We start from the raw sequence: 15,984 nt of genomic DNA, 5'->3' as shown, positions 1-15,984 counted from the left end.
GGACTCCTGTGAGCCGAGCTCCAGGCAGATGTGGACGGAACGGGAAACGAGCAGTTGGTGCACCAACTACTCCACACTCGTTTACGGCGCACCCACTCCTGGGCTGCCTGACTGCCCGTCGCTCGGTGTGGGGTCTCGGGCGTTGGGTGAAGCCAGACCACCCTCCCCGCAGGATCTTGGAGGCGGCCTTGAACACGCCTCAGTCTGCCTCCTGGACAAGACTGTCGGGTCCTCGGTGAACCAGGCCGCGGCTACCTGGCCGGGCGGAGGTCGGCTCGCAATTAGGCGAGGTCATGCCTGCAAGTGCCCGCCAGGCAGCCTGGGAAGCCCCGCGAGGACCCTCCTGGCGATGCCCCGGGACCGCAGGTCCGCACGGGTCCCCCGGGCCAGGAAGGCGGCGGGACAGTCCCACGAGGCTCCCCGCTCGAAGGCCGGAGCCTGGCCCGCGGAGGAGCGCGCGCCCGGGGCCAGTCCCGCGAGACCCCGCCGGGGCAGGACGGCGGCGGCATCGCCGGGGCGACAGCTCCCGGGCGCGCAGGCGCAGTGCAGGCGCGTCCCGCCGCGGCGGCCACCGCCGCCGCTGCCGCCGCCGCCGCCGCCGCTCCTTCCCCTTTAAGCCCCGGCCGGCCGCGTCGCCGCTTCATGAATGGAGCCCACGTGACCAAACATCATGTGACGTCTGTGGAGCGGCGGCGGCGGCGGCGGCGGCGGCGGCGGATCCCGAGCCTGATCCGGCCCGGCCTTCCCAGCGCGCTCGGCCCGGCCCGCGCAGGCGGCGAGCCCCCACCCCGGGCCCGGAGCCCCCGCGCGGCCTCGGAGCGCCCCCCGCCCCGCCCGCCCCGGCCTCGGCCCGCCCGGGCCCGCAGTGTGGTGGGTGAGTGCGGCGGCGGGCCGGGCGGGGGGCTCCGGGCCCGGGGTGGGGGCGGGCGGGGCCGCGGCTCCTCCTGGAGGGCCGGGGGCGGCGCGGGCCGCGCGCTCCCGGCTTCGGGTTTGCCCCGCGCCCTGCTGGCGGCCCGTGCCTCGATTTCCCCGCGGCTCAGAAGCAGCTCCCGGCCCTCGCGCCGGGGCTGCTGGGGGTGGGCCGCGGGGGCCGGAGGAGGGCGGGGCGGGGCGTACGCGGGGCTCGCTCGGCGGAGCCCGGGGCGTCCCGGTGGGAGGGGCGGCCGCGGTGGCGGGAGGAAAGGGTGGGGTCGAGCGGGGCGCCTAGGGCTCCGCGGAAGAGCCTCTGGGCCCCGGTTCTCGCTGCTGATTCATCAGGTGTCTGTGTCCGCCCGCCCGGGCGCGGGGGTCCTCGGCGGGCCGGGGCGGGTGGGGGGTAGGGGGCGGCACGTGGCGGGGCCGGGAAGACCCTGCTCGCGGCGGCTTCGCTCCGTCACACGCGTGCCAGAGCCCAGAGGGAGACTTGCTGAGTCATCAGCATGAGGTCACTCGATGCTCATTCTGATGTCTGGGGGGGATTTGAGCAAGGGGCCTGGGGTCTAAGGGGCCGGGAGATAGGCGCAGGAGGGAAACTGGGGAAGAGCCCCGGCCCAGGGACTGGGGCACCGGTTCAAGTTTGGGCTGGCATGCGAGTTGAAGGAGGAGTGGGTGAGGAGACGGTGGAGGGGCCTCGGGGTAGGTTTTCTTCCCCCGGCAGAATGTGAAGCCCCTGGCCTGCCCGTCCCCTCCCCTCCCAGGCATTCTCTTCTCAGGCAGCTGGTCCCTGACCAGCGTCTGGGACAGTTCCCCAAACTGGGAAATAGTTCTCTGAGTGAGAGGAGGGGAGGAGCTTAGGGGGGCCGTGCTTGCCAGGCTGGGAAGCAGGCTTTCCCTGTGACTGGTCTGGTTGGCTAGGCTGGGCAGCCCCTGGGCGGGGAAGAAAGAGAGGAATACACCCTGGCCAGAGAGGGAGTCAGTGGGAGAAAGAGGGGTGCCTTTACTCAAGTCCTGGAGGGCAGTGGACAGGGCAGGGACAAGCAGGTGCAGCTGTACCAGGAAACTGCCAATGAGAGGAAGCGGCAGGACTTTGACATCTGGGGAGTGAGGTGTCTGGTGAGCGGGCCCTGCCCCTTTGCACAGCCTGGCTTTGGGTTTGGGTCAAAGCTGCAGGTGGTGGTGGCTTTGAGGGTGCCCAGCCTTTGGGGCACAGCAGGCGGGCTGGTGTGGAAGGCATGGAGTGCAAGAATGCGGTTCCCAGTCACCCCAAAATTGTCCTACTTGAGATTGGGGCTCAGTGTCGAGCAGGTGTTAGTAAAGATTGTGGCCCTGATGGATGTTGGGCCTCTGGGGGGGGGGGGGACAGCCTGAGGGTGGTGTGGCCTGGGCCACCTTTCCTAAATGTATGGGTGCTTCCTGGCCTCCAGGGCGGGGGGTGTTTTGTCTAGATCAGAGCTGAACCTACGGGTTCATGGCTAGGTCGGGCCGCCTTGTGGTTTGTTTTCAGGGACACCCCCTGCCCCCAACACACACACACACACAGAGGCAGCTTTGTGTAACACTTCAGCTCATCTTTTGGCTGGAATTTCTTCCTACCTTGGGAAAATGCAGATTCCTGAAGGGGTATTTCTGTAAGTCTTGTCATTATTTACGCTTGGGTGGAAATGAAGTTTGAAACTTTTTTCAGAATCGCTTTCAGTGGCTGAGAGATTTTGGAGAAGGTGGTTCTGAAGGGCAGGGCGGGAGTAAGGCTAGGCTAGGTTGGGGCCACGCCCGTTGGGGACGTTTGGACACTAGAGTTTGCAGGCCACCAAAAGGAGCAGGGGCGGGCTGTCTTGCCTCCTGCCGAGTGTCCACATCCTAGAGTTCGGGCCCGGGTAAAGGGGACGGAACTCTGGGAACCTGTTTTCCCATCCCAACCGGCTCTCAGCCTGAGTGGGTGGCGCAGGTACCTTGGTGGTTTCAGGCCCTGGGGACTGCCCGTGCCCTCTCCCCAGGGTGGCCCGGCCTCTGGGGGAGTTGAGTTGGGAAGGATGACCAGGCCCCAGCTCTGGACCGGCCCTTGATGGGGAGGAGAGGAAGCTTATCCTCAGTCCTGTCTCTGGGATACTCCCTGTCTGGCTTCTAGAGGTGGCCTGAGCTATCCCTAGCCATCTATGTCCAAAGGCTGCCTCTGTCACCTCTGTGCGTGCCCCCCGGTGGACAGAGGCCGGGCCAGGGGGCTGAGGCCCCGGCTTTGCAGAGGCCTGCCCCTCCCCCACGGCACGCACACGCACACGCGCCTTTGACTGGGAGGCGAGCGGCTGTGCTTGTGCTGAGTTCAGGCCTTCTGCGGAGGGCGAAATCTGTCGAGGAGGCACATTTCAGCTCCCAGCCGCCACGCTCGGCACTTTTCTGTGTGATCTCTCCAGGAAGTCACCGTCGTGCTCAGCATTTGGAGGGGAGGGAGCACGGCGAGTGGGAAAAGGTGGTGGCAGGACTTTTCCTTCAGGCTGACGGTGGTTGGACCCAGGGCGGTGTCCTTGCACCCTGATTCAGACTCAAGACTGGGGGCGCCCCTCTAGCTCTGCCATGAGGGCTCGGCTTCCAGGGTGGGTTGGGGGCCCTGACCTCCAGTTCCTATCTTTTCCATCCTCTGCTCTGGAACATCCGTGAGACGCCAGCCTCAGGGCCTGAGAGCCCGGATGCCCTGGCTGTGATGAGGCACCCCCTGGGGCAAGGCTGGGTGAGGCGGGGGCTCCACCCCCCTCCCAACCCATGCTTTATCTCCCCAGTGGGGTAAGAGACCTCTCCTGCAGCAGGGAAACTGCAGTCTGGCTTAGTCCTCCAGCCACGTCTGACGTCTTTTTCTGCGTCTAACCTGGAGAGCAGGGGGCTAGGGGTGGGTGGGTGGGGGGGTTGGCTGAGCCAGAATTGCCGGGATTAGGTGCACAGAAGTGTCCTTGGCAGGGCTTCAGGAAGCAGAAAGTGAGGGCAGAGTGTGGGAGGGGCAACTGAGTGGGTGCCGGGTGGGCCTTCGGTCCAGCCCCCCAGCCCTCTTGTTTTTGTCCCCTGCACTGTGGGCAGTGACCTCAGGTGGGGGGGCTGGAAGGGGCTGAGCAGGCCCCTGCGTGGCTAACCGGGCACTCTTATGAAACAGCGAGGATGGGGTGGGGCAGGGGCGCAAGATGCTGCAATCTGAGGCCACAGGAAGGTTGCTTCATCGGCAGCGGAGGTGGGCTGTGTGCGGCCCGCGCTGGAGTGCCTGCCACCTGGAGGGGTGGGGGGCTCCCACCAGTGCTGGAAAGAGTTGAGCTGTTCAGAGTGAAAAGTCTGTGGGAGATTCAGGGCTCTCCTGCATTTTCCTCTTGGCCTGAGTCCCCACTGGCTCCTAAGCCTTCGTGGGGGCAGGGCCAGCTGAGGGGAGGTGGCTGCAGCAGGTAGGACCCTGGAGTACACGTGTGCGGGGTCGCCGGCCCCAGCCCTACCTGCCGTTGGCCGGGCTGGCCTTCCTGGCCCAGCGGTGCTCTGCTCAGGCTCCGGGTCCCCTGGGGCTGTGTTGGCTGGCTGGCAGCCTTGGGGAGTGCCAGGCCAGGCCGGTGAGGGAGCGGGAGCGGGAGCAATGTGCTGAGTCAGCGTGACTGGGCAGGAACAGCCGTGCTCTGGGGCGCACACTGGGGTTATTTTTAAAGCTCCCGGCTTCCTTCTAGGCTGGCCCCTCCTGCATCCGTCTCAACTCTTCCCAAGCCCCTTTTCCTGGTCTCTGCCTTTCTAACAGCGCCTCGGTTCCCCTTTCCCGCCTCAGACCTGCTGGGTTCTCTAGGGACAAGGGGGACGGGGAACAGCCTAGCCAAAGGGTGGCGGGTGGTCCTCGGGGTATTGGGGACGGTCAGCTGAGAGACGAGGCTGGGGGGGGGGGGGGGCGGCTGGGCCTCTCCCCCGGGCTCTGTATGGACTGGGGAGGGAAAGCGGGGTGTTCTCCAGGGTCCTGACCTCTGCTCCCTGTTTCGCAGAGTGCCTGCGTGCTGTGCCCCCGGGTTATGACGACCCCCAATAAAGGAAACAAGGCCTTGAAGGTGAGCAGCGGGGTGGATGGAGTCTTGAGGCAGGGGTGCCTCCAGGGTGGGCGGTCCCCCGCTCAGCCTTGACCCCGTGCACTGCCCTGCCCCCAGGTGAAGCGGGAGCCAGGTGAGAATGGCACCAGCCTGACTGATGAGGAGCTGGTGACCATGTCGGTGCGGGAGCTGAACCAGCACCTGCGGGGCCTGTCCAAGGAGGAGATCATCCAGCTGAAGCAGCGCCGGCGCACGCTCAAGAACCGCGGCTACGCCGCCAGCTGCCGCGTGAAGCGGGTGACCCAGAAGGAGGAGCTGGAGAAGCAGAAGGCGGAGCTGCAGCAGGAGGTGGAGAAGCTGGCCTCGGAGAACGCCAGCATGAAGCTGGAGCTCGACGCGCTGCGCTCCAAGTACGAGGCCCTGCAGAACTTCGCCAGGACGGTGGCCCGCAGTCCCGTGGCACCGGCCCGGGGCCCCCTCGCGGCCGGCTTGGGGCCCCTCGTCCCTGGCAAGGTGGCTGCCACCAGCGTCATCACGATAGTAAAGTCCAAGACGGACGCCCGATCGTAGGGACGCGCACTTGCCCGGGCGGGTCTGCAAGGGGCCATTAGGCGCATGGCGAGTTTGGCAGCCCTGTCCCCTTCTTCCTCCTCTCCTCCTCTTCCTCTCCTGCCTCCTCCCTTCCCTGCAAAGCACAACCTGCACCCCGGGGCGCCGGGCTGAGCCCCTTTGATCTCGTCGTTGTCATCGTGTGTTTTGTACGTTGGGATTGGTCAGTTCGGCGGTGACGTGGGGTTGCCTCGGCCCCCTTTGTACCAAGGCCGTGCAGGCTTGGAGTCCAGAGTTGGCCCTGTGGCAACAGAGAAAGATCGGATGAGCTCTCTGGGGCTCGCGGTTCTGAGTAGGGAGGGCTGCTGTCCGCTCCTGGGTGGCCCACAGGCCCCGACAGCTGCTGCCTGGCGGGGGGCTGTGATTCACTCTCAGCGCGGCCAGCAGGCATAGATGGGCTCTGCTCCTAAGAGTAGGGTGTCCTTGGGGGCCCTGGATGGGCCTGGATGGGCGGGCCACCAGCCTGGGCGCTACGGCCGCTGGGAGGGACGGGGCGTTATGTGGCTTTGGGCCAGGGCCCACGGCGCTCAAGCCTGACGCATTGCACTGAACAAGACCAAATCACTGGTTGTGAACATTCGTGAAGGGTGTGTCCAGTGTCCTGCGACGGGTCCCGTGTCACTGTTTACATGACCTATCTGTGTGGTTACGTGGCCCTTTATTTAAAAGAGAGGAGTTCCTTTTACGAAGTTATTAAATTATATGTTTAAAAGCTAAAGAAAAAAAAAGAGCTGCAGAGTATTTATAAAACTGTCTTTTTAAAAAAAAAAAAAACAAGCGAGAACATTTGACCATATATATGGAAAAGGGAAGAAAGTATAATAGAAACTTTGCTAGTTTAACAAAAGAAAAAAAAAACAAACAAAAAAAATCCCTTTCTTGTAAACTTATGGACAAGTCTTTGTGGCTGTTGGAGTTTAGTTTTTATATACACAGAGTTATCAGACGTTATTTATAAAACTTAGTTTTAAAAAAGACAAAAAAAAAAAAAAAAGAAAAGCCAAGCTGTGGGCGACCACAAGGCGCATCCTGGCGCCCTCTTTGCTATCTCTCTTGCAATTGTACCGAAAGTGACTTACTCCTTTGCCCTTCCTGCTTCCGTCTCTTGCCGGTGCCGTGGTGTCGTCCGTGCCTGGTGAGGTCTTGTGCAGCGTCACGTGCTGGTGCTTCTGGTGACCTTTGACCTGTGGGTGTCACTTCTTGTGTCTGTTATTCCTGTGTTTGTTTTTTGGATTTGGTTGTGTGTTTGCTTCTGCCAGCTTGCCGGCCCGGACTGGGGCGCTGGGCGACTCCCGCTCCGGCAGAACGCGGGAATCTCCCCAGCAGCCCAGCCCCCCGCCTCTGCCTCGGTGCCTGACCCGGGACCCCAGAGGAGCAGATTGGGGGCTCTGCCGCTCCCACCCCTGCACAGCCTTGGCTTCGCATGTCTGTCCTAGGCTTGGGCTGATCCAATGGCCGGGTAGGTAAAACTGGGGGCCATCCCAGACGGCGCCCCTTGCCTCCAGGCCCACCGCCTCTGGCCAGGGGTGGCAGATTTGCAGGGACCAAGGAGTCACTAGGGTACCCCCGGGTGTCTTCCTTCTGGCCTCTGGTCAACGTGCTTGGGCTCTGGCCTCCAACCCCAGCTTTGTTCCTGTGGGCTGCACGGGGGCCTCATCGGGACCCGTGGAGCCCACGTGGGGGTCGCGAGGCCTGCTGCCCACGTGTCCTGGCAGTGCTGCTGTGCTGTGAAGTGGAGCTTCCCAGGCAAAACCAGGTGGTTTGAGGACTCACCTGGGGCGGCCCCTTCACCCTGCCCATGAGCCTGGGGGCGGGGGTGGGGGGGGGTGGGGGGGTGGTCTCCGCCGGTGCCAGACAAGGGCTCCAGTGCCCAGGGCCGGGTCCTATCTGTCACCTCGCCCTGACTGGGCTCTGGGCCTTCTTTCGCCTCTGGGATCTGTCTTCCAGGGACGCGCTGCTCAGCTCAAGGGGTGCTCCTCTGCAGGGCTGAGCCTACCTTCCCGTGGCCCCTCGGCAGAGGCAGCCAGTCTTCCAGACTGGGCTTGGGAAGCTCCTCGGAGGCCTCCTGCGGTGCCTGCCCTCAAGAGGCTACTGCCCCATCTCTGGCCACATGGGCCTTGGCTCCTCTGGGGGCCCCGAACCCCTGTAAAGCACAGAAGTGTGGGCTGGCGAAAAGAAACACTGTGCAGCCTCGCAGGGTGTGACCTCGTGGGCTGCAGGGAGGATTTTCATCCCAGAGTCTGACCCCGTGTGCCCGTGGGGTAGGAGCAGGGGCACGCTGTCAATTTCTGTCGTGTTAATGGGCTTGGGCCTAGAGGCTCAGTCATTCCCGGTTGTACCCGGGTCGGCCTGCGATGGAGATTTTGACTGTTGGCTCTCAATACTTAGTGGCTTCCTGCCCCTCCTTGCTGTCTGGCTTTGTCTACCTAGGGTCTAGATGAAAGTTGTTGACGTTGGTTGTAGCAGCAGTGAGCTGGAATCGCGTCATAAGAATCACTGAAGAGGGGTCACGTCCATGTTCTCCATATCCGCTTACGGTCCCGACACTTTCGTCCTTGCTGGGAGGTAGTTGTCTATCTGCAGGCTGGAGACGTGGAGAGGAGAGAAAGGAGGTGGGTTTGGAAGTCCAGAGGCGGGTTGGAGGGTGGACACAGACGGAAGAGAAATTGCAGGTCCTTGGTTTAGGTATTGGAAGAAGCTTCTGGAATTACTGAGGCCATGCTTCCCTTCGGAGTTTTTGGATTTGGAGCAGCTGTTCCTTGGGTCTGGGAGTACATCCTGTTCCCATCAAGCCAGCCCCATGGGGCCGCTCTGCACTCTGCCCTTTCCCCCTTCCCCTTGGTTTCTTGACAGTAGAGCCTGTGTCCACATGTGACTGGTTGGTGTCTTTCTGATTCTTGTCAATTCAGTTTTCCTACTGTGAGGGTGTTGTGTTCTTTTTATCCTCGACTTTTCTGACACAGCGAATCGAGGGCTTTGGCCGAGGCCAAATCTCCCAAACTGGTCCGCTAAGTAAACCATGACGTGTACCTTCCTTCCCATCGGGCCTGAGCCCTACTCCCCCCTCATCCCGACACGGACACTCAGATTTCAGAGGAGAACCCTGTGGGAACAGGTCAGCTCCTGCCCTGAGTGTGGCCCCAGGGAGACTTCCCTATGGCCCTGGCTGCTGTTCCGGGCGGCACCGCTGTTTGTAAAGGTGGGAAGACACGGCTGCTCGGCCGTGTGGTGTGCTGGTTTCTGCCGGATACCAGGTCTCCCCGGAGGCTTTTCTGCCCTTGGTCCAGGCTTCAGGTCTGTGTGCACAACCCTGCCCGTCAGCAACAGCTTCTATGGTCAGTTCCTGGGCCCACAGCTCCGATCAGCTGCAGCCTGCTTTCGGATGGCTGGTCAAGCCCCCTCCTGTCCCTGTGGCCTCCCTTTCAGAGGTGGCCAGTTGGCTAAAGCTCCCATCCACAGCTGGGAAGCCCAAGCCACAGCCTGCAGCACCGTTTCCGCTCTGGGATCTTGTAAGTTACTTTTTTAGGCTGTGGTTTGGTGAAAGGAACCAACTCAGTAACGATTTTTTTTTCCCCAGAAGCCACTGAATAATTCTTTTTGGCGCGTTTTTGCCTTCCTGTTGGCTGTCTAGTTTTGGAGCAGGTGGGGAGAGTGGAGGACACACAGAGGCAGGGGTGTGCCCTGGAGACTGATGGCCTGTCCTGCTTCTGGCCTGTGTGTGTTGCGCGTGGGCTGTACCTTTGGGCCAGTCACGCACATTTCCACCCCACGCTGGAACAGCAGCCTTGGTACGTGGGTGTCTGGTGAGCCTGAGCTGGAGTGTTAGAAGAGTGTGCCCCTGATGGACTGCGAGGGGGCGGCCCCTCCAGCACCCTCGTGTCCCAGCCCCTTCCTTCTCCCCGTCCCCTCAATTTGCTACTCCCTGAAGCCTTTAACCAAACGGGAGTGGGTACAGAAGGCCTTCTCCTGGCATCTTAGGGCAACAGGACAAGGGCTGCCCAGTGCGTCCAGCTCTGGTGCTCTCCTGGCGCTGAGAGGCTGGGTCCAAGCGGAGTTGATCAGACCCTGCCTGTCCTGCCTAGGGCTGAAACCAGGGGGAGGTGGTGGTACCCTGGGACCTGCCGGGGCAGGCAGGGGTTGTGGAAGATCCAGGTGAGGAGGGGCCTCCCTGGGGCGGGCTGTGGCCTCAGCGCTCACCCCGCCCTGTGCAGTATTTATTGCTAAATTATTGTCCAGGGGGGGCGGCACTGGGCCGGACCCCGGGTATTTATTGCTGTACATAGTGTATGTTTGTGATATATAAGGTTTTCTTTATTTTGTATATGATCAATAAACACCTTTTAAAGAGACCGTCAGGTGCTTCCTTTGCGCGCCGCGCGGGCGGGGCCGGAAGGGCGGGGCGGACCTTGCGCGCATGCGCCGGTGCACGGCCTGCCGGGAGGCGGAAGCGGAAGCGCGGGTCTCCCGGGAGCGATGGCAGCCGGGGGTCCCAGCCGCTCGGAGCGCAAGGCGGCGGAGCGGGTCCGGAGGCTGCGGGAGGAGCAGCAGCGGGAGCGCCTCCGTCAGGTACGCCGCCGCCCGCCCCGCGCCGCGCCCCCGCCCCGCGCCGCCCTCACCGCCTGCCCCGCGCCCGCAGGTGTCGCGCATCCTGAGGAAGGCGGCAGCGGAGCGCAGCGCCGAGGAGGGCCGGCTCCTGGCCGAGAGCGAGGACCTGGTGACCGAGCTGCAGGGCCGGAGCAGGCGGCGCGAGGGCCTGAAGCGGCGGCAGGAGGAGGCGAGTCCCGGGGCTCGGTCGGCGCGGGGCTCGGTCGGCGGGCCGCCGGGGCCGGACCTCTAGCCGGGCGGGGGCCGGGCGGGGCTTACGGCCGGCCTCGGCGTCTCGGCAGGTGTGCGACGACCCGGAGGAGCTGCGGAGGAAAGTGCGGGAGCTGGCCGGCGCCGTCCGGAACGCCAAGTACCTGGTCGTCTACACGGGCGCCGGCATCAGCACGGTACGGCGGCGAGGCGTGGGCGGCCGCGCCCCGGCGTCGGCTCCCAGGTCCGGGAGAAACCCGGGGCGCCGGGGGCGGGTGTGGGGCGCCCCCTTCTGGGTGACTGACCCCAGGACCGCGGAGAGCACAGTCGAGAAGCGCGAAAGGACTCAAACTTCGTTGAGGGCATAAATACGTGTAAACACTTGGCAGTTTTTGGCATACCCCGTTCGAGGCGAGAAGGGAAGAGGGGTGAAACAGGACATAACACGTTAGTGCCTGCAGGCACCTCCTCGTTTCAAGTCCGGGAGGTTAACTCACTGTCCCAAGGTTATGTGGGTAGAGTGAAGCCCCAGACCGTCTCCTGATTCCGCGTTCGTTGTTGTTTTCTGAATGTTGAAGGAAAGTAAGTAGAACGCGAGGTAGTTAGAGTACACCAGGTAAAGAAGAGAAAGGCGTTGGGTTTGGGGACATTTTATTGAGAAGCTATCTCGGGCCATTGAACACGGCTAGCTCTGTGAGTGTTACCTGTCCCCCTAATGGGTGCCTGTCGAGTGTGACCCATGTGTGGGCCCGGCAGAGGTGAACGCTGAGGATTTCTGGCCTCGGGGAGGCCGCAGGTGATGAGGGGATGGCAGTAGCTGGCCGGGCCGGGTTGCCAGAGCAGACATGCAGACACGCCCTCCGCGGTCTCAGAGAGCTGGGACATCCGTCCAGCTTGCTTTCTGTGCGAGGCGGCATTGAGGCCGGGCCTTGAAGGTTGAGTAAGGTTTTACAGGAGAGGGCCAGGGGAAGATCCAGCGAGATCGTGTAAGGGGCGCTGACCGTCCTAACTTGCAGACCCTGGTGGTCGGGTCTCCGTCCTCCAGTCATTCCTGTCGTCTCTGAAAGTCCTGCTCTTTAGTTTGCTCTGAGCATCACTGTTTGAGGTTTCTCTTTTCAGTGTGATTCAGAACCACACTGCTTGCGGTGGGCATTTTTCTGAGCCTAAGCCGCAGGGAGGAGACAGGGCTCCCCAGAAGGGATGTCCCTCACAGCCTAGGGAATGTAAGACTCCTTGCTCCGAGCACACCTTCTGTCTTCTCTCGTGGTGGTTTTGTGTCTCTGCATTGAGAACTAGGGACATTCTGGGTGTTTAGCTCGTCTGGAGAGGTTGGCTGTCTTTGTCAAGGGAGGTCAGGAAACACCGTATCGGGTGTCAGAACTGGGACAGACCAGCACTCCTACCTAGGGTGCCACCGTTTGCTAAGTGTTTCCTGAGCACTGGCTCGGCCCTGGGGACACACAGATCAGCCTGACCCGTCCTCTCCCTTGGTTTGGAGGACAGATGGGGCTGCAGAGCCCAGGTTGTGCTCGTGCTGGAGAGGCTCCCGGAGGAGGCAGGACTCCTTGGAAGCCAGAGGGAGCAGCTAGACCAGGTTGGGGCAGGGGTCCGGGCAGAGGGAAGGAGCCACTCCATCTGGGTTCAGGCAGGTTGGACTAGGAAATGCTGAGCCTGTGGAATGAACGGAGGCCAGGGCACAGATGAGTCTGGAACACATCAAGAGAAAAACGTTGAGTTTTCGTTTGGGGGAATTTTGCCAGTTCCCGTAGTGATGCATTTTCACTGGCCTCGTCCTTCTGAACATGCAGGCAGCCTCTATCCCAGATTACCGGGGCCCTAATGGAGTGTGGACGCTGCTTCAGAAAGGGAGAAGCGTTAGGTAAGCAGCCTGATGCAGCCTTCCCAGCCAGTTGAGCAGAGGCAGCTTGGGCCTGACCTCACAGCTCCCCACGCCTTTGCTTCCCTTCCACCTGGCAGTGCTGCTGACCTGAGTGAGGCCGAGCCAACCCTCACCCACATGAGCATCGCCCGCTTACACGAGCAAAAGCTGGTAAGAGCCCGGTGTGGCTAGCTAGTATACTTGCCGGGTCCCTGGCACAGGATGGCAACTGCATCGTACCTCTGTCCCAGGGACCCCTGGGATAAGTGCCCACAGAGTGTCTTAGACTCTGGTGCTGCTTTTTCAAGAGAAGGGTAGTCTCTCGCATGAATCGTAGGGCCGGCCTCAGGCCAAGAGCCGCTGGTGGCTTTTCCCCCCTGTGTTTCTCTCACATTGTCCCCACAGACCTCAGAAGCCACCTAGGTACAGGGGAGGCTTGTGGGAACTCTAAAGACCCTCTGCCGAGCACTTTCAACCAAGTAGGGAAGGGTCAGTCCTCCTGGTCCTTCAGTGGCCTGAAACATAACGACCCAAGAGAGTGTCACTTCGGGCCCCAGCCCCTTCCTTGCCGAGAGCAAACAGCTGCACTCCCAGCTCGCTAAGTGCTTCCGGGTTGGTCGGGGGCAGCTTGGGTTCCCCCCCACCCCCCACCCCCGTAGACCTGCTGCTGGGACCGGCCTGCCGCTCCGGTTTTGCCTGTGAGGCTCCACACGGGGTCGGAGCTGCCCTGGTTTGGGGACTCTGGGCAGGGTCAAGGACTGCTTTCACTACTGAGCACAGCCCCTCACAGGCCACCTGCTGACTTGCCCTTACTTGCCCCGCAGGTGCAGCACGTGGTGTCTCAGAACTGTGACGGGCTCCACCTGCGGAGCGGGCTGCCGCGGACGGCCATCTCGGAGCTCCACGGGAACATGTACATTGAAGTGAGCGGTCCCTCTGGGATTCGCGGGCCTGTGCGGGCCAGCGGCTCCTGCTCACGGCGCCCTCTCCTCCTCAGGTCTGTACAGCCTGCACACCCAACAGGGAATACGTGAGGGTGTTTGATGTGACTGAGCGCACCGCCCTGCACCGGCACCAGACGGGCCGGGCCTGCCACAAGTGTGGGGCCCAGCTCCGGGACACCATTGTGCACTTTGGGGAGCGGGGCACGCTGGGGCAGCCTCTGAACTGGGAGGCAGCCACTGAGGCTGCCAGCAAGGCAGACACGATCCTGTGTTTAGGTTCCAGCTTAAAGGTACGTGAACGGCGCCGCGGACGGGACCGGAGGGGAGGGGAGAACTGCCAGTCCCTGGCCAGTTCAGTGTTAGAAGCTGGCTTCCTACAGCTTCGTTCGCTGTTGTGCATGTGGTCTTTCTGTCCGTCTGTCCGTTCCTGCAGGTTCTAAAGAAGTATCCGCGCCTCTGGTGCATGACCAAGCCCCCCAGCAGGCGGCCCAAGCTCTACATTGTAAACTTGCAGGTAACTTGAGCACCCAGAGACACCTCCTTAGACCTGGGCCTCAGAACAGGAGAACCAGAGAGTTCCTGGATGTTCGTGTCCTGGGTCCCAGAGATACGGCAAGAAAGGGCCTTTGGGAAGAAGTGAGGTATCCTCACTCGCCTTCCCCTGTCCCCAGTGGACCCCGAAGGATGACTGGGCTGCCCTGAAGCTTCATGGGAAGTGTGATGACGTCATGCAGCTCCTCATGGACGAGCTGGGCCTGGAGATCCCCCCCTACAGCAGGTGAGGGGGGCACGGGTGCATCCCCCCCCTTCCCTGCCCTGTGTGGATGGACCGCGTCTGTCTTTTCTCGTGAACTGAGTGTAGAGAATGCTCTGAGTTGTCGCAGATGGTGTCTGAGGCGTGACCCCAGCTTGGTGGCCTCTGCCAGCAAGGGGGAGTGGCAGAGGCATCAGCTGAGGCCCCCTGGCTGGTGTGACTCCCCATGGGGAGAGAGAATGTGCCAGTGTGTGCCTGGAGAGCCCCCCTCCTACCTCCGACAGCCTGGACGCGAAGGTGCCTTGAAGGGACGTGGTCTCGGCATCTCCAAACAGGATCTCGGTGCACTCGGTTCGGGGAGCTGGCGTACTTTGGGGAAGCTTAAACTGTACCTTAATACAGAATTTGTGATAATTTAGACGTGGTGTATGTATTGAGTAAAAAGTTTACACTTTCTTTCTCTGTGAATTTTCAGGGTCTTATAGGGGAAATCAATAACTTCTTTTAATCAAAGGGTTCAAGAATTAAGGATCCCTTCGCCTTCTGGGCCTGGCAATTCTTGTATGTTATGTTTGTGCTGTTCTGTAATGTGGGCCTATTGTGTACTGTATTTTTTTTTTTTTTTTTTTACATTAACTTAGCTCATTTTCTTTATCAGTGCTTATCTGTATCTTAAGTTTATGATATGTGGTTCTACATCTCCGTCAGACACATGATCTCTTCACGGTGTAGTCTGTAGGCCGCGCCTCCCTAGTCAGCTGGCCTTTCCCGCCCCCCCCCCCACCCCCCCATCAGGTCTGGCAGTCTGGGAAGAGGGAGAGGGTCTGGCCCACCCACCCCTGACCATACAATTGAAAGGTGGGACCCAGAGTTGCTAGTGACCAACCACTGCCCCACCTTGGGCGCGCACAGCCTGCTCGATCACCAGCAAGGACACTGAGTTCTCGGGGGCCGAGCTGGTCTGAATCACTCAGGAACCTTAGCCGTCCGGCAGCTGCTCTGTAGCTCGGGTGTGATGGAACTGCCGCTAGGCAGAGCCTGGCCACAGTTCAGACCCCAGGGGAGGGCAGCAGGGTGACCGCAGTCAGCTTTCCCGCCCTGGGGCAGGTTGTGACTGAGGGGTTCCCAGGCACGTCTGACCCAGCTTTCCCTTTTCGGTAGGTGGCAGGACCCGATCTTCGCCCTGGCGACCCCCCTGCGTGCGGGTGAAGAAGGCACCCACAGTCGGAAGTCGCTGTGCAGGAGCCGCGAGGAGCCCCCGCCCGGAGAGCGAGCTGCGCCACTTAGCTCCGCCCCGGTGCTGGGAGGCTGGTTTGGCAGGGGCTGCACTAAACGCACAAAAAGGAAGAAAGTAACGTAACCCGGTGCTTGACGGGAACAGTTGGCACTTTGCAGAGGACGGAACGCCTGTTCGTGGGGGGCCCGGCCAGGACTGCCCCGGGGTCCAGCGAGAATCCTCTGGCCGGAAGCCCCCTTGCACCGCCGTGGGCGTCTCCGGGAGGACGCCTCGCCTGTGCAGCCTCTGCATAAAGCGGCGGCGGCCGTGCCGTTCTTTGGGGACAGAGCTCGGGTCGTTGCACAGCTGGCCGGCCGAGAGGAAGCGCGGCTGCCTTACCTCATTCACCAGGCTAGTCTCAGGGGCCTCAACCCTCTTTCTACTACTTCGTACTGAAACCTGTTAACTTTATAGGAACCTCTTTCCATGTGGGGTTTGCGGCAGAGGGGTGGTTTTGGGCCTCGGCTCTCAGCAGCCCTTTTTATTGTTATTAAACATCTCAGCACTGTCCCTCGAGTGTCCTGTGACTGTCCATCTGGCGCGTGGTGGGGGGCGGGCGCCCCGCCGGGCTCGTGGGGCTGGGGGACGGCACAGGACGGGGCGGGGACGCTGGGCTCCACGTGGCCCTGCCCCGCCTCTTCGGCCAGGTGCGCTTACGCTATTGGCCGCGCGGGGGAGACGGACTTTCCGGAGGCCGCCGGGCGGGGCGGGGGCAGGGCTCGGCGGTGGCGGCTCACGCCATTGGCCACGCGCCGAGGGGCGGGGCTCGGTTCCGGGGC

At 62.0% G+C, this 15,984-nt stretch overlaps 2 protein-coding genes across 9 annotated transcripts; both read left to right on the top strand.

Annotated features, from left to right (window-relative positions):
• Positions 1-611: 611 nt before the first annotated feature.
• MAFG (MAF bZIP transcription factor G) lies at positions 612-9,908 on the top strand. 6 transcript variants are annotated; one of them, XM_045489904.1, is made up of 3 exons: positions 612-870; positions 4,908-4,970; positions 5,067-9,908. In XM_045489904.1, exons 1-3 carry the CDS (start codon positions 643-645, stop codon positions 5,517-5,519), a joined length of 744 nt encoding a protein of 247 aa, XP_045345860.1. In that variant the 5' UTR covers positions 612-642; the 3' UTR covers positions 5,520-9,908. The 6 variants fall into 6 exon arrangements, with proteins under 6 accessions (XP_045345860.1, XP_045345863.1, XP_045345862.1 ...); XM_045489907.1 differs by having other exon boundaries at positions 815-874; XM_045489906.1 differs by lacking the exon at positions 612-870 and adding an exon at positions 1,171-1,257.
• A 69-nt stretch (positions 9,909-9,977) lies between these two features.
• SIRT7 (sirtuin 7) lies at positions 9,978-15,715 on the top strand. Of its 3 annotated transcripts, XR_006715242.1 has the most exons (11): positions 9,978-10,124; positions 10,195-10,332; positions 10,445-10,549; positions 12,161-12,231; positions 12,330-12,402; positions 13,056-13,154; positions 13,229-13,465; positions 13,609-13,689; positions 13,847-13,953; positions 14,405-14,490; positions 15,091-15,272. XR_006715242.1 is itself a non-coding variant. In XM_045489898.1 (10 exons), exons 1-10 carry the CDS (start codon positions 10,032-10,034, stop codon positions 15,287-15,289), a joined length of 1,203 nt encoding a protein of 400 aa, XP_045345854.1. In that variant the 5' UTR covers positions 9,979-10,031; the 3' UTR covers positions 15,290-15,715. The 3 variants fall into 3 exon arrangements, 2 of the variants coding, with proteins under 2 accessions (XP_045345855.1, XP_045345854.1); XM_045489898.1 differs by lacking the exon at positions 14,405-14,490 and having other exon boundaries at positions 9,979-10,124; positions 15,091-15,715; XM_045489899.1 differs by lacking the exons at positions 10,195-10,332; positions 14,405-14,490 and having other exon boundaries at positions 15,091-15,715.
• The last annotated feature ends 269 nt before the right edge of the window (positions 15,716-15,984 follow it).

The sequence above is a fragment of the Leopardus geoffroyi genome, chromosome E1 (assembly GCF_018350155.1).
Source record: "Leopardus geoffroyi isolate Oge1 chromosome E1, O.geoffroyi_Oge1_pat1.0, whole genome shotgun sequence".
NCBI lineage: Eukaryota > Metazoa > Chordata > Mammalia > Carnivora > Felidae > Leopardus > Leopardus geoffroyi.
This window is presented reverse-complemented; position numbering and strand designations above follow the sequence as displayed.

Excerpts from the sequence above, each read along its gene's own strand:
- MAFG (XM_045489904.1), top strand. The coding sequence starts at position 643 with ATGAATGGAGCCCACGTGACCAAACATCATGTGACGTCTGTGGAGCGG. Across the intron at positions 871-4,907 it reads CCGCCCGGGCCCGCAGTGTG|AGTGCCTGCGTGCTGTGCCC; the intron begins GTGGGTGAGTGC and ends CCTGTTTCGCAG. Across the intron at positions 4,971-5,066 it reads AAGGAAACAAGGCCTTGAAG|GTGAAGCGGGAGCCAGGTGA; the intron begins GTGAGCAGCGGG and ends CCCTGCCCCCAG.
- SIRT7 (XM_045489898.1), top strand. The coding sequence starts at position 10,032 with ATGGCAGCCGGGGGTCCCAGCCGCTCGGAGCGCAAGGCGGCGGAGCGG. Across the intron at positions 10,125-10,194 it reads AGCGGGAGCGCCTCCGTCAG|GTGTCGCGCATCCTGAGGAA; the intron begins GTACGCCGCCGC and ends CCGCGCCCGCAG. Across the intron at positions 13,690-13,846 it reads TCTACATTGTAAACTTGCAG|TGGACCCCGAAGGATGACTG; the intron begins GTAACTTGAGCA and ends CCCTGTCCCCAG.